This window comes from Cetorhinus maximus, chromosome 14, assembly GCF_964194155.1.
Source record: "Cetorhinus maximus chromosome 14, sCetMax3.hap1.1, whole genome shotgun sequence".
In the NCBI taxonomy this organism is placed as follows: Eukaryota; Metazoa; Chordata; class Chondrichthyes; order Lamniformes; family Cetorhinidae; genus Cetorhinus; species Cetorhinus maximus.
In genome coordinates, this window is record NC_135892.1 from 77104780 (window position 1) to 77121241 (window position 16462).

The 16462-nt window shown below is 42.0% G+C and overlaps 1 protein-coding gene across 2 annotated transcripts in view; it reads right to left on the minus strand.

Annotated features, from left to right (window-relative positions):
* LOC144689744 (TNF receptor-associated factor 5-like) overlaps positions 1-16462 on the minus strand; it is a 61169-nt gene continuing 44707 nt past the window's right edge. For both annotated transcript variants that reach the window (XM_078557107.1, XM_078557108.1), the window contains 5 exons: positions 13625-13699; positions 13447-13539; positions 4397-4537; positions 2636-2804; positions 1-765 (listed from right to left, as the gene is read on the minus strand). In XM_078557107.1, coding sequence (XP_078413233.1) covers positions 185-765; positions 2636-2804; positions 4397-4537; positions 13447-13539; positions 13625-13699 — 1059 coding nt within the window. In that variant the 3' untranslated portion in view covers positions 1-184. The remainder of the gene's footprint in view (positions 766-2635; positions 2805-4396; positions 4538-13446; positions 13540-13624; positions 13700-16462) is intronic.

Below are 16462 nucleotides of genomic sequence, written 5' to 3' on the forward strand. Positions count from 1 at the left end.
TTTATATGAATAAGATAACTGTGTTTAATATAAAAATAGAAATATTGACAAAATACAAATATATACCTCTGATTACAATCGCTGACAATTTCTCAATGCTGAACAATGTAGATTCATTCCTTTAACTCATGTGCAAATTTCTTCCCTAAATTACATAAATAGTTATCATTTTTTGGAAATCCTTTTATGGGTCTTCAAGATCAGATAAATCTACAATGACTTTGATGAACAATGTATCATCTTTGATAAATGTTGCAGTTTTCCCACCTTCAAGTACAGTATGAGACACAAACCTTGGACACCCAGATGCGATATTCATTTCCGAAACTGGTCTTTGAAAGCTTGTGCTGCTGGCATCAGCCTTAAAGAGCTCTACAATGTGATTCTTCTTTGGACCCTGGTCAAGCAGTACGAGGCTGACCTTCTGCTTGAACGGCCACAACAACAGAGAATCATAATCACCTTTCATAACCACAAAAAACAAAGATAGGTGCGTCCCTTTGCCTGTTCCATCTCCATTTAAATATGCTCTAGCACACAACCTATATCCACAGCGGCTAGTGTAAAAGGGCTGGCTAAAAAGTGAAGGAGTGTGTCCCTCTGCTGCTTCCTGCTTTCTCGTTTTATAATTGCAGATCTTCCAAATCAGTTTGCCATTGTAGCCAGTAGCTTCTAAAACTTGAAATCTTTCATTATTCTTTTCCAGAAGTTTCTTATGAGCACTTAGCAATAATTCATGTTGCTTCAGGCAGGGCTCAAAAGTGACTAAAGAAAAAATACACAATATAATCAATGGTGGGTGACTTTAAAATGTTTCCAAATTTCAAACTGTTAAGAGCTCTATTACTATACATAATTAATAACTAAGACCATTAGAATTATATGGCACTATATGACAAATTTCAACAGAAAGACAATGGCCAGAAATGTCCCCCTGTCGGAGGGGGGTTGTGCAGAGGCGGGCGCGAACCCAATCGGCGCCCCTGATAGGGTCCGCACCGCAATTTTACATGGGTGGGCCAATTAAGGCCCGCCCATCGTGATGCATGCCTGGAAGTGCTAAGCGCTCCCTGTGCGGGTGGGGGGATTCCCTAAGTGGTTCCCTGCGCTCTTTCACGCATGTGCACAAAAGAGCAGAGATCTCCCTGAGGCACAGAGGTGCCTCAGGGAAATTTGTTTCACTGCTAAACTTGTAAATAAAGGTTTTTAAAACTTTTAAAACATGTCCTCTCATGTGACACTGAGCTGGGACATGTCAAAGAATAAATGTATAAATTTTTATTAGATTTTAAAATGCTTCATGAAACCTCATCCCGCCCGTGGATGAGGTTTCATGAAAAATGCGGAGGCCGCCTGGGCTCTTCGCCTGCCCGCCAACCTTAAGGTTGGACGGGCAGCTCATTTAATTGAGTTAATTAGGTTTAAAATGGTCTGAATAGGCCTTTGACAGTTCGGCGGGCTCACTGAACTGAAAATCTAAATGACGTACAGTGATGTCGGGATGCCCACCCAACATCACCGCGCGTCATTTTATGCGTCAGTGAGCGGGCCCCATTCCCCGCTCGCCGGCGGAAAAATGGTGCCCAATGTAGATTCTATTACAGGCTGATTCAGTTTCTGTGATAATATTATCAACTATTTTGTAATGTAAGTGGTTAATGTATGAGCAAGCCAGCAGGACTGAGACTTGGCGCAGGAGTGAGAGACTCTGAATCAAGGTATTTAAAATGATTAGGGAATTTGAAAGGGTAAACATAGATAAACTATTTTCTCCAATGGAAGAGTCCAGAACTGGAGGATCCAAACTTAAATTTAGAAATAGGGCTTTCAGAGTAAAATCAGGAAACACTTTTTCACACAAAGGGTAGTGGAAATCTGAAATTTTCTTCTCCAAATGACTGTGAATGCTAAGACAAATGAAATTTTCAATACTGAGAAGGGTAGCTTTTTGTTACATAAGAGTATCATGAAATATGGAACAAAGGTGGATAAATGCAGTTAAAATACAGGTTGGTCACAATTCATTCAATGGCAGAACAGGCCCAAAGGGCTGTTCCTTCCACACCCCCCTCATTAAATCACAGTGAACTCTGGGCCTTTCAATAACCATCTTTTCCAGGGTCAGGAATTCACAGCAGCCAAGGGGTGCCAGACAATGTACGTTATTTGAATCTACTAAATTTGATACATTAAAAGCCTAACTTAGGTAATTGTGTTTACGATGAGGAAATGCATCAGTATAAAATAATACATAATCTTTGTTATAGGGGAAGCATATTCTACTAAATTGCTTTGGAGTTATAAATGTTATAAAGAAATATTCCTTTTTAAATTAGTTTCTTTTCTCAAATCACCCATTGTTGCCACGATTTATGCTTTAGAACTGTTACTTGGAGAGAGCCTAAAAGTGGACATTTTGTGTGAAACACGCTCTTGTGTCATTATGTGGGTATAATCTATATTCATAATTCTCCACTCATATTGCCAATTCAGGTGGATTTTGAGTAGTTCAGGAGAATATCCTGCTTAAAACTGAGAAAACTTTGTCAAATTTACATTAAAAGAAAAAAAACTAAAATAAAAAATATAAAATAATATTAATGAAAAGAAATGAAAAGTTGAATGTAATACAGACCTAGTGATGCCATGTTATTTTCAGTACGTTCCACTTTTTCCTTCAAAACATTAATGATTTCCTTCAGCTCTGAGATTTCATTTTTTCCTTCTTGATCTAATCTTCTACAAAGTTGTTGTGACTGCTGCTCAATGGTTATGATTTGGTCAGCATGCCCAGCCAGCATTTTCTGTTTTATTGCAACAATATATTGAAATAACAATTAAAACAATAGGGATCAAGAAAGGAAAAAAAATTTGCATGTCGCTAATTACAGCCTTATTTAACGCTTTCAGTAATTAAGTAGCATAATGACTCAGACACGTGCAACTCATACATGACTGAAGAATTGTTAAAAGATATGTGTCAAAACGTCAATCACAAAGCTTTTAAAAATTCAATGAGTCTGGTTTAGGAGTAGAATAATAAACAAAAGGCAAATGCATCAGCACATGGCATAGAATTCTGTTTATACCACAAGTGTGTCTCAAGTTAAACATTGTTTCAGTTTTAGGTTTAAAAATTCATTTTCATCTTGTATAACGAGCAGGGGAGGTCTTGTGGTGCAGTGTTAGCGTCCCTACATCTGGGTTCAAGTCCCACGTCAGGACTTGATGGGCTATGTTCGTAACATGCCCAAACAGGTTGATTAGCAGCCTGTGAATACTTCTAATATGCCTAATGGCAGGCGGTAACAATGGGAGAGTTTCCTGGTCAGTCATACAGCAGAAGGCAACAGCAAACCACTGCAGTACTTTGCCAAACATAATCATGGACCAATCTAATGGAAATCCATGGTCGCCAATGCCCTCTTGGGGCATGGTATCTGAAGGAGTAGAAGCATTACAAGCAGAGAAGTGAGTTTTAATTGTTTTCTTTGCTAACAGGGGATGCTGATGGGATCGGTGACCCCCATGTAGGTAAAACATGAGGCAATTCACACCAAAGGTTTAGTGATCTTGACACAATCACAGCAAGTTTAATTAAATGCTTGCATTTGTATAATGAATTACTGTTAGATTGCTAAAGCTTTAAAATAAATGGATTACGCATTTTAATCCCTCAGTATGGATAAAAAGAGTCAAATCTAGACTTTCCTGTGCTGTGCTAATCTGGTGATTTACAACAAACATTTATTACTTATGACTCCATGTGTTATGAAGCTGGCAGTAATGTCACTTTTTTGGGAGTTTCAGGCTTTTTAAAAAAACTATTTCCATAATATGACTAAATCCAGATTTTCTTGATGCTCTCTATGTAAAAAAAAGTAAAATGATATGCAAGGAACATTATGAAAGATTGCTGTTTCATCCCCAGTTGAAGAACCATTCCTCTGTATCACTGTCAAGGTAAATCAAATAGCATTTTTATTTTACAGATAGCAATATGTACAAATGAAGGTAAAACAGGACAGGAAAATATATGGTTTAGGGATTTTCTTATGCCTCTTTCCCTTATTTTCAAAGATCTATTTGAGTTTTTGAAATAAGCACTTTCAACATTAGGAAGGGGATATAATATTCTACCGCTTTAAACCTGGAACCCTTGTGAAATTTGCGTGTATGTTCCACAAGTTTGTGATCCTCATGTATCTACTCTGATCATAAGAGCAGGCAGACAACCTGTTGCACATCTATAAGACTCAGTCTATGACCACATCAGTCATAAATGGTCAAATCAGAGACATTTGCTTTTAACCACGTCCGTCACCTTAGGCTGGACAAAATTATTTACACAGGTGGTGTTTCTATGAGAATACATCAAATCAGAGAAATTTCTTACCTGTGTTTTTGCAACTTCATCATCATTTTTAGAAACGTGCCCACTTAATTGTTTAATCTCAATGTCAAGTTTGCTGATTTGCTCTTCTAATTGAGTGATGGCTTGATTTCTTTTGCATAAAGTTAGTTTTAGGTCTAAAATCTAGATTAAGAAATAAAAGAAAGCAGTTTGAATAAAACTTAACGATAACAGGAAATACTGCAAATAGATCAAGTGCATAATTAAGCAAATTTTTTTGGCTCTAAGGGAACATGCATATGACTGGGGTAAAATTAGCTGACCTTTTACCCTATATGTTTACCTATATTTCAATTTTAATTTTATGTGCAGAGTGTGCAAATTGACCCTTAATAAATTATACCTGCCTTTTGTGGGCATTTTCCTGTATTTTCTTCAACCAGCAAACAAAATCTCAGTGTGGAACGATTCTATAAATTGCCCAAAATAAAAGATGGTCCTTCCCAATTCATTTGGAAAAGGACCACATCAGTTGTGATCTGCAAGAATCCCACTAGCTGATGACATCACTGGAATACCTCCTCAGATTTAGCAACCTTTCAAATACAATTTAACTAATGGATTGCATGAGATAGATAAAAATAACATCCAACATGTCTCAAGGTAACAATGTAATATAAGATATTTACCCTTAAGATAACAGAGTGCAAAATGGTTACTACATTTGCCTTCATTACAATAATAACTACACTCCAAAAGTAATTGATCAGGTTTAACTTCTAAAACATGAAAGGTGCCTTATAAATACAAGCTCTTTCTTTCTAAAGCACCTTTGTAAATAGTATGGGAGCTAAATTGGATGGCCCCCAATAACAGGGACTGAAGATGCATGATTTCCATGCACCCAATATGATGTAGGCACACGCCAATTTTGTGCTGCCTATTTATTACCATAATTGTAGTATGCAGCCAGCATTAAAATTGATGCTGAGTGGCTGTACACCTCAGCAGGAGGCCCAAAATTGTGAGAGGCTAGGTTGAAGCTAGCCTGCAATAATTAAAGTCAGGCTGAACCTCAAGGGGAGAAAGGCGCATTGTAGCTGGAGCAGTTGCTGAAGGTTCGTGTACAAGTCACTCTGACATGGAAATAGACTGAATGATGGCACAACATGGGAAAAAAGTGTGCTCCAACATTCTCAGACACTGCACTCAAGGCCTTGGTGGGGAAAGTGCAAAGCAGGAGAGAAGTGCTGTATCCACAGGGAACCAGGGGGCCCTCCCAAAAAATGCTTAGAAGACAGTGGGAACAGATAGCTGTATTGGTCAATGCAAGCAATCAAATCCCAAGTACCTGGATGCAGTGCTACATAAAGTTCAATGATCTCACACAAGTGATGAAGGTCAGTGAACTAATCTTCAAATTCCATTTCCCACCGAGTAGACCACTATCTCAGATTCTGCTCGATGCACCACTCACCTGCCAACAATCTGTATCAATCAGAAATCTTACCTAACATAGCTTCAACTTACCCTCAAACACTTAGCACTGCTTGCAAGCCTCACACCCACATCTCACAAGCTGCACAGTTATTCCACTGACAGCCACGTTACCCAAGTAGATTGTACCACACTCACTGACACACTTCCCTCTGTCTTGCAGGAAAAGGTGGTGGACAACAGGAGACAAAGCAAACTAACAGGCAGGGGAGAGGTGTGACTGCATGTCCTTACACTCATTGAGGTGATGGTGCTCACCATCATTGGAGTGGCCATTGCTAAGGCCATGATCAATGGCGGGGCAGAAACCATAGAAAATGACAGTATCCTCATACCTAATATTCTTTCTTACATTCTACTTACCCCTTATTCCACACTCTTTTCTATATGAGCTGCAGATGGTGTAAAAAAGAACCTCCTTCTTTCCCTACCACCATGCTCCCCTCCCCTCACCACAACCTTACCCATGTACCTTTTTCCTTTCAAATACCCAAGATGTGCAACCTTGCCTGTAGGAGTAGAAGAATAACAGGTGGAAGAGCAACAAGACTCTGATGATGAAGAAACATCGTCAGTTGATTTAAAACTTGCTGCTACCAGCACAGACACTGACACTGCACGTAATTTAGAGGACAGTTTGGATGTGGTATCAATTTATGGCGAGACACCAGGTGGTTAAAGTGGCCTGCAGCTAAGGCAGAGGTAAGTTTTGCACAGCTGTCAGCTCACCAGGGGGCGAGGTTGCATATGAGTTTGACTACAGAGGCCTCAGATGAACATTTTGATTGGCTGAGCTACAGAAGGCTGAAGGGAATGCACAACGAAATGCTTGGTGCTTTGGCAGGCCTGTTAGAAAGCCTGCAGTTACTGCGAAGGAACACAGAGGAGTCCAGCACCAACTTTGCACAGGGCTTTATGTAGAGCTTGGAACCCATTCTTTCCAACATGGAACTGGCAACCAACTCCATTAGCACACTTTGTGAACCCAACCATCATGCTGTTTCCGATGTCTGATGCCTCAGTTTCCACTGCAGTACAAGAAGAAGCCACCCAATGCAGTGGATGCTTAGGGTAACGTCACACAAGGTTTGCTTACTGCCACACAAGCTCAGACTGCTGGCATCCTGACTGTGGATTACAGTGTGGAAAGCAGAGTGTTACGCAGTCCAGCAATTAGTCCTCCAGCACAATGCTAGGATTACTGAGACACTGCTCAGGGTATTGACAGTGGCGCTGTAAAGCATGCACCTGTTGTTTTCTCTCAGGATGGCAGCATTCATTTCTTTCACCAGTGCCCTTGCTGTTGCCTGTCAGCTAGCCCAGGCTGCTCCCACCCATACTGAAATAGTGCACTCTGAGGTCAGGCCTTCTAGGCTCACAGTTGCTCATCCTCCAAGGTTTTCTGCAGTTTCCTCCACTGAAATTCAACTGCCTTCCACCAGCCATGCTGCAGCCACTGGGGTTGTAGTGGGTAGGAGCACTAGGAACATGGGAGCAGGAGTAGGCCATTCAGCCTGTTGAGCCTGTTCCATCATTCACTTAGATTATGGCTGATCATCTACCTCAACACCACTTTCCCGTGCTCTACCCATAACCCTTGATGTCATCAGTATCTGGATATCTATTGATTTCTGTCTTCAGTATGCTCAATGATTGATTTTCCATGGCCCTCTGAGTGAAGAAATTCCGCCTCATCTCAGTCTTAAATGGTCTGCCCCTTATTCTGAGACCGTGTCCCCTGGTTCTAGACTCACCAGCCAGGGAAACATTCTAACCACCTCTACCTTGTCATGCTCTGTAAGAACGTTGTAAGTTTCAATGCGATCACCTCTCATTCTTCAAAATGCTAGAAAGTACAGGCCCAGTCTTCCCAATCCCTCCTCATAAAACAATCCCACCATCCCAGGGATAGTCTAGTGAACCTCCATTGCACTCCCTCTATGGCAAGTTTATCCTTTCTTAGGTAAGGGGACCGAAACTGTACACAATACTCCAGGTGCAGTTTCATCAAGGCTCTATCTAATTGCAGAAAGACAACTTTACTCCAGTACTCAAAACCCCTTGTGATGAAGGCCAACATTACATTTACCTTCCTAATTATTTGCTGCACCTGCATGCTAGCTTTTCATGACTCATGAACAAAGGCACCCAGATCCCTAAGACAGGCAAATGCACATGGGACACAAACACTAAGGGAATCCTCAGGGGTGATTAATTAATTAATTAATGCCATATGATGTGGTTTGATTTCTAAATTTGTTTTGGAATATTTATTTTGTGTTGGCTTTTTATTTTTGCGTTGCGTCAGTGTGAACATTGCAATGGCAGTGACCGAGAGAAGGTAAGGTGTGGGCCTGTTGGTGAATGGAGAATTGGGGTGATGGTTACAGGTTTCACAATCAGATAGTTGTTCATGAAGAGCTCAGGCAGAAAGAGGATGTCTAGTTTGTCTCCTCCTTTTTTCTTCCTCTTCCTGCTCCTTCTCGTCCGCCTGCTCCTCAGCTATTCCCTGTTTAATGACCTCATGATACTGAGATGGTGCAACATGTAGAAGACCACCATGAATTTTGGCACACGCTCTGGTGAGTACTGTAGAACTACCCCAGAGTGGTCCAGGCAATGGAAGCATTGGACTGGATTTAATGCAAAACATTCTGCTGGGAAACATGCCAATTGAACCCACATGCCAACTGGCACCACATCCACGAACATTCACTCCCTCCACCACCGACGCACAATAGCAGCAGTGTGTACCATCTACAAGATGCACTGTAGGAATTCACCAGGGTTCCTTCGACAGCACCTTCCAAACCCACAAACGCTACCAGCCAGAAGACAAGGGCAATAGAGAGATGGGAACTCCATGACCTAAAAGTTCCCCTCCATCCTGACTTGGAAATATATCACCATTCCTTCATTGTCACTGGGTCAGAATCTTGGAACTCCCTTCCTAACAGCACTGTGGATATACCTACACCTCTTGGACTGCAGCAGTTCAAGAAGGCAGCTCACCACCAGCTTCTCAAGGACAACTAGGGATGGGCAATAAATGCTGGGTCAGCCAGCGAAGCCCAAGTCCCTTGAATGAATAAAAAATAAATAAAAACTCACTTAATCACGGGAGAGACTGCATGTCAGTCTCCTGGCGGTGGGAAAACCTCCTGCGATTAATTTGGAGATGGGATTGGGTCCAAGGGAAATTGGCAGGTTGGAAATTAGACTAATTATTGAGCCAATTATCCCTGAAGCCTCCAGAATTTAGTGGTGGCTCAGCAAATACAGGCCAGTAGCACGGCTTTCTCGTGGCTCCAGAAGGCCACGAGGCAAACCCTGTTGTGTTTTCTTGTGACCTACACGGGGTGTCCTCTTTCAAAGGCATTTAGTGTCCAATTGAGAGACCTGGCATCGGGCAAGGGTATGGCCACTGAAGCCAACTCACCCCCATTACCACGACCCTCATCTTGCCCACCCCTCCTCACTTGTGGCCTGGCTCCCTCGGCAATCCATGGGTACATTACCAGGAGCAGCTACCGCTGCCTGTAATGGAGAGCTGCCAGCCTCTGATTGGCCAGCAGCACATGATGGGCAAATTTCCAACCCCAAGGTCCTGAATTCCAGGGAAAGGCTGATGCTGGCCAGTTAATTGCGGTTGGGCCTCCCCCTGCAGAAGCGACGCGAGTTCCCCACCAGTTCTTCAACCGGTGGGGTGAACCCCTATCAATGAAATTAAATTCCATCTATTCCGCCTGTAGACTGCCGCAGAATGAAAGCATCAGGATTGCTGCCAGCATAGCAGGCACTGACCTGCCTGATTCTTTGTAAATTGTCATGTACCAGCTGAAGTTTGAGGAAGTGGAATCCCATTCAGCTGTGGTGTATCTCAGAGTTGACATGTGGTGCTTGCAAAGTGACAAGTGTACAGCCAATCGCATCCTGCAGCATTGGGCGGCCTCTAACCCTTACAAAACTGTGAGTTTACTCCACCTGCTGCTCTCTGGCACGAAGAAATAAAATGTCTTCATCTCCCTATGAACAGTGACCCTCTTATGCAGCAGTGGATGGAAAACTATGGTCTGTTGCAAACATCTCCAGCTCCAGCCTGGCAGAACCCAAATACATAAATATTCATGGTCATGGTTCCCTTCACAGCCACTAGTAATGCTGTCCTCACCCTGCTCTGAGTTTTGCGGTTGTGACTGCAGCAGTTGGTAGATTTTGGTGAGGACGACCTCATTGAAGTGCCGATATCTCATACATGGTTCTTTGCAGAGGTTCAGGTAGAAGAATTGCTCCCTGAACATCCTGGGAGGATATGGCCTCCTGCAGAGAGCCTTTCTCTCTCTCTCACTCCTCCTCCTCTCTCTTACAGCAGCTTGTCCTACTCTTTTTGCCCTCAGTTCATTCTCCAAGTCATGCTGTATTCCAAGGAGAATGGCTACTAGTGCACCCATGTCTGCGAGTAACTGGTTTGCGCAGAAGCCTTTAAGTCAACAAAAGGTCCTTCTCTGAGCTCCCTGTAGACTTAGCAACTTTAAAGAAATCTAGAGAGTACCAACACTTGTACAATCACAGTGACAGCCAATCGTAATCAATCAGAAACAAATCTGTTAAGTAGTTGATGATCCCTTAAAATAGTGGTGCTGGTAGGGGCTGGGTTTTCTTCCTGCTGCTGAATGGATGTTCAATTGTGTGCAGTTAAGAAAAGGCATTCGCTGGATTGTTGAACTCCAAAATGGCAGTGCTGGTGCCAAATCCGTTTTACAAGCTGATTGATGACATAATCTGCCCACTCTGCATGCTTTTGGCAGATGCTTACTGCACATACTCTAACTCCTTCGCCAATATGGCATCTGGCTGGACTTAGACCGGAGGTTTACATGCACATATGCGAGGATGCCATTTTGGACCTCTAAGAGCATTTCTAATGCTTAGAAAATGGGGACTATGAATCCAAGTTTTGCGCCCTATGTATACCAATGTCTTCGCTCACAGTTAGAGATTTTATAATAATATTCACTAAATTATCCCTGGTAGTATTTGTTGGTAAATTAATTAATTTGCATTAGTGCTGGTCCTAAATTCTGGATGCACTAGGAAGGCAGATTATGACATGGAAATACTGAAATTGGAGTCTCTAAATGCTTTGAGGAGACTCCAGGGTCTGAAATAACTAGACAGTCCAGAGATCTAGGAGCACCACAAAAAGGTTTTCTGGAAATGTAGTGTAAGAAATAACAGTGTTGTAGAATTGTAAGCTAGCTAAGAGAAATTCCTCAGCAGTTTGCCTGAGCTGACAATGAATAGTGTTAATCATGTTAGATTAAGTTTCTTTCACAAGGGCCTGTTTTGTGGCCATGGATATAATGTTGAAATAGAGCTTATTGTAGGCACTATGGGACCTGATCAGAGGTTGAGTAAGGAGCCTAGTGATCTATGTATCCAAAAAAATGATCTGGGAGAAGGTAACAAGACATCTACACAAGAGGTAAGTGAAGGAATGATCTCATGGGGCTAGAGTCTAGGTTAGGAGGGATCGGCTTTGGGTATCTATTTCCCTGTAATTGGACAATTGAGTGGGTAAATGTAATTACAGGGCGAGACGGTGACATAGTGGTAATGTTACTGCACCAGTAATCTAGAGGCCCAGGCCAATGCTCTAGGGATATGACTTCAAATCCCACCATGACAGCAGGTGGAATTTAAATTCAATTAATAAATCTGGAATATATACTATTCACTAATGCCCCTTATGGGAAGGAACACCCTTACCTTACTCCTTATCTGGTCTGGCCTACATGTGACGCCAGATCCAAAGTAATAATGTTGTTTCTTAACTGCCCTCTAATGTGACCTAGCAAGCCAATCAGTTCAACAGCAATTTGGGATGGGCAACAATTAGGGATGCTGGCCTTGCCAGTGATGCCCACATCCCATGAAAGAATAAATAAAATTAAACAAATAATTTATGTGAGGTATCCACTGGCCCCTAAAATAAGGTATATAAAAGGGCAGTTAAGAAGAGAAGGAAGGCAGATGGAGAAGAGCTCCACAAGGTGCATCCATGTAGGCTTCAGCTTGATACCCTGGTCAGCTCAACCTTATTGGGCCCATGCTAGCTTCGGCTTAACACCACATGCAGCTCAAGAGACAGCCAAAGGAGAAAAGAACATTACAGCAAGCAGCAAGGTTCCTGAGGGTAGTGTCCTCAGCCCAACCATCTTCAGCTGCTTCATCAATGACCTTCCTTCCATCATAAGGTCAGAAGTGGGGATGTTCGCTGATGATTGCACAATGTTCCGCATCATTCACGACTCCTCAGATACTGAAGCAGTCCATGTCCAATGCAGTAAGACCTGGACAATATCCAGGCTTGGGCTGATAAGTGACAAATAACACTCACGTCACACAAGTGGCAGGCAATGACCATCTCCAACAAGAGAGAATCTAACCATCACCCCTTGATGTGCAATGGCATTACCATCACTGAATCCCTCACTATCAACATCCTGGGGTTACCATTAGCCAGAAACTGAACTGGACTAGCCATATCAATACTGTAGCTACAAGAGCACGTCAGAGGCTAGGAATCCTGCAACGAGTAACTCACCTCCTGACTCCCCAAACCCTGTCCACCAGCTACAAGACAGAACTCAGGAGTGTGATGGAATACTCTCCACTTGCCTGGATGAGTGCAGCTCCTACAATGCTGAAGAAGCTTGACACCGTCCAGGACAAAGCAGCCCACTTGATTGGCACCAGATCCACAAACATACACTTCCTCCACCACTGACGCACAGTAGCAGCAGTGTGTACCATCTACAAGATGCACTGCAGGAATTCACCAAGCCTCCTTAGGCAGCACCTTCCAAACCCACAACTGCTACCATCTAGAAGGACAAGGGCAGCAGATGGATGAGAACACCACCGCCTGGAAGTTCCCCTCCAAGTCACCCACCATCCTGACTTGGAAATACATACTCGTTCCTTCACTGTCGCTGGGTCAAAATCCTGGAACTCCCTTCCTAACAGCACTGTGGGTGTACCTACACCATATGACTGCAGCGGTTCAAGAAGGCAGCTCACCACCACCTTCCCAAGGGCAAATAAGGATGGGCAATAAAATACTGGCCCAACTAGCGAAGCCCACATACCATGAATGAATCAAAAAAAATATCAAATTGTTCTGCTTTGTCATCCATCTGTCCAATTCTGGGCTGGTTCTCACCTGGTACAGGCTGCATGTCTACCGTGTGACATGTGATCAAATCTTACAGCAGGGATCTGAAAACAGTGAAAACAGGAATTTCCCAGTACTCGAGCATATAATCCTGGGATCAGTGAGCACTGGTTGGAAAGTCCCTGGGATTGTGAGCACTGAGGATGTTTCTAGAGGTCTGGAAGGCAGCATAGGTTTGTGAGCATTTGAAGGTGTATTAGTGGTCAGGAAACTCTGAGACCAGGAGACCTAAAGTCTGGAAAGATTGAGGAGGGAGTCTGGGAGCAAGGGCAGGACAGATTGTGACAACACCAGAGGTCACTGGCATCTAGTGGATTTGATGGGAAACAACATGAAAATACTTTTCAGAAAGTATTACCTGTTCTTCTAATCTTGTATTGTTTGTAACAACGAGCAACAAATGTTCATTTAAATAAGAATGTTCATGTTCCTTTACCATCCTCCGCTTTTCCTGTAAAAATAATGCCAAAATTACATTTATTTTACAATATCAAATGCTGAAAACTGGTCATTTGACAATTAATATCCTAACTTACCCTGACATGGCAACCATATTTTTTGTAACTACATTCCACTTCAGCTTCTGGACATTTCGTCAGGTGTGTGTCAAGCTACAAAGAAACCACACAGATCTTGAAACACCAGCTCAGTATAGTTGATGATAACCAGTTGTGACTATCTGAATATGTTATTGGAAGCTCCTTGATAAAATAACTATGGATGCATGACAGAGCACTTCCCATTTAGAGGAAATAAAATGTTCTTTGGGTTTTTTTGTGGTAATGAAGATAACAAAAGTCCATGAACACTTTTCTATGGCTTGTTACATTTTAAAACACTCCTTGCTAAGTTAGAGAAAAGCTCCCTTCATACTCACTCAATCCCAATTTGAAGAGACCATTTCTTGCTCTTCCACTGTGAGAGTCCTATTTCTCAAAACAGCTATTCGTGTGCTCTAAGACTAATGCATTTATACCGAATCTGCTGTGATAGTCAGTTTTGTGCAATGGAAATGTTCCAAGAATTGTGACTCCTAGAACATATTTCATATAGATCCATTTAATCAAAAGTCAGCTGACTCTATCATCTCATCAGGCTAGGCCCAGAAATGAAAGGACAACCTAAGTATTCTGCAGCACACAATCCCTCAACTTTTTAGTAAAGTTGTTACTATCAAATTGTTGGCCCATGTGTTTGGAGGTTAGCATCAAGCCATGATTGTTAATATTAATGAAGGAATTCTTATTACTATGCTGCTGAGGGAAATATATACATCATACCACAGGCTTCCGTCATTAGAATTAAAGTTGCATTTTATGCCTAGGAAATAAACTCTGCTATAGTGCTTTCTATATTGAAAACAAAACTATAGAAAATATGTTCAATATTTGAATGTTGTTTTTGTTCACAAATAAAGTTGAATACAGCAATGTTGATAATTTTTGTAGCAATTTCTTCCAATGCAATGTATAGTTCTTTTCACAATTATTTTAATTCCTTCACACCAAAATTAACTAGTAGGCTGAACAGTATTATTAAAACCAAGAAAGAAATACAGTAGTTTGTTTAACTTCTGAAGTTTTCATTGTTTGTTGCAGAACTAGCTAGGAGCAGTGTGCAGAACCTAAGTGAACAGTTAAGAAAAATAGGGATCAGAGCTTACTGTGTACCACAGAAAGTGATGCAAACTTCTTAACAACATCAGCATCTCTGGGTATTTAAAACCTGGGTAATTTTCTAATAATGCTCCTATTTAATGATTTCACTGTTTCAGTAGATTATGTTCCTTCCTCCACACATTTTCATGAGATATATGTCTGACTACACGCAACAAATCTATCAATTGTCAGCAAGAGTTAAGTTTTCTACAGCAAATTAGCACACCCCTTCTTCAGAAGCTGATTGACATAGTGTCCTATAGAGATGATCTTGGGATAGGAGTGATTAAACAATTTAAGAATAAAAAATTATTAGTGTTGTAGGACTCATATTACATGGTAGGGATATGCCTGAATGCGAGAAATTATGTGCACTTAGCCCTAAAGTTTACTAAATAAAATGTGAAAAACAGTTGGAAGGGAACTATTTCACATTTGTATTGGAAAATTCAATCCTGGAACATGGATGGTGCCACTCAAGCTTTGTGCTGATGTTTTCAAACATGGTCTGAATTCTCTCTCATGTTTTGATGAAGTAGCAGTTTAACAATTGAATGGCATTTGGGAGATTCTTGTCTGTGAGGTAATTCAACAACAAAGTGCTGAGGCACCATCCAAATGTTTTACAAAGGAAATACTCATCAAATGTTATCAGCTTAGAATTACAGTCCATCCCTTTCAGTTGCAAGCACAACTATTTGTGAACGTGACAATAGGTCTATTGGTCTGTGAATGAAAGAGAAAAACAGTTTAAAAGAGAATTATAAAAGATGTCAGGTGACTCACTGGATAAATACTGGGCTGAATTTTGCCGTCGGCAAGCAGGGGGCGGGGCCCACTCGTCGACGCGTAAAATGACACGGGATGATGTCGGGCGGAACCCCCGACATCATCCCGCCCGATATAAATTTTCAAGAAGGTGGGCCCACAGCAAAATCAGCCAATTGAGGCCATTGACAGGATCATTGAAACAATTAAAGGACCTGCTCGTCCAACCTTAAGGTTGGCGGGCAGGCCAGGAGCCCTGGCGGCAAATAGAAAAAACATGAAACCTCAACCACCGGAGGGATGAGGATTCATGTAGGGATTTAAAAAGTTTAATAAAGTTTTAGTGTAATTTATGAACATGTCCCATCTCATGTGACATTGTCACATGAGGGGGACATGTTAAGGATTTATTTTTCTTTCTATTTTTAACGTTTTTAAAACTGTCAGCGATCTCCCTGAGACAGCACTTAGGCTCAGGGAGATGTGTGCTCTTTCGTGCACATGCGCAAAAGAGTGCACTTTCGCTTTTAGGGAACCCCCCCACCGCCCGCACAGGGAGCGCATAGCGCTTCCCATCGGGCAGCCCGCTGAGTGGGCCTTAATTGGCCTGCCCACGTAAAATGGCGGCGGGGCCCACTTCCCCTGCGGGGATCGGCTCCCCGCCCGCCGGAGATTGGGTTGGGCCCACCCACCCGGCAGGCAGAAAATTCTGCCCACTGTGTGTTGTGGTACTTAGCAATAAAAAGCAGAAAGGTTTGATCCTTGGTCTGTGCTGAATTAGTCATTCTCAACTAGGGAGATGAAAGGTTACTACAATCAGGTTTCTGCATATCTTGTTCATGGATTTTGCTTATAAGCTCATTGAGATTCCTGGTACCCATGGAAAAGTATACTAACATTGGTCATCACTTTAGTTTAAGTGAAGCAAATATTATAAATCTAACTTTT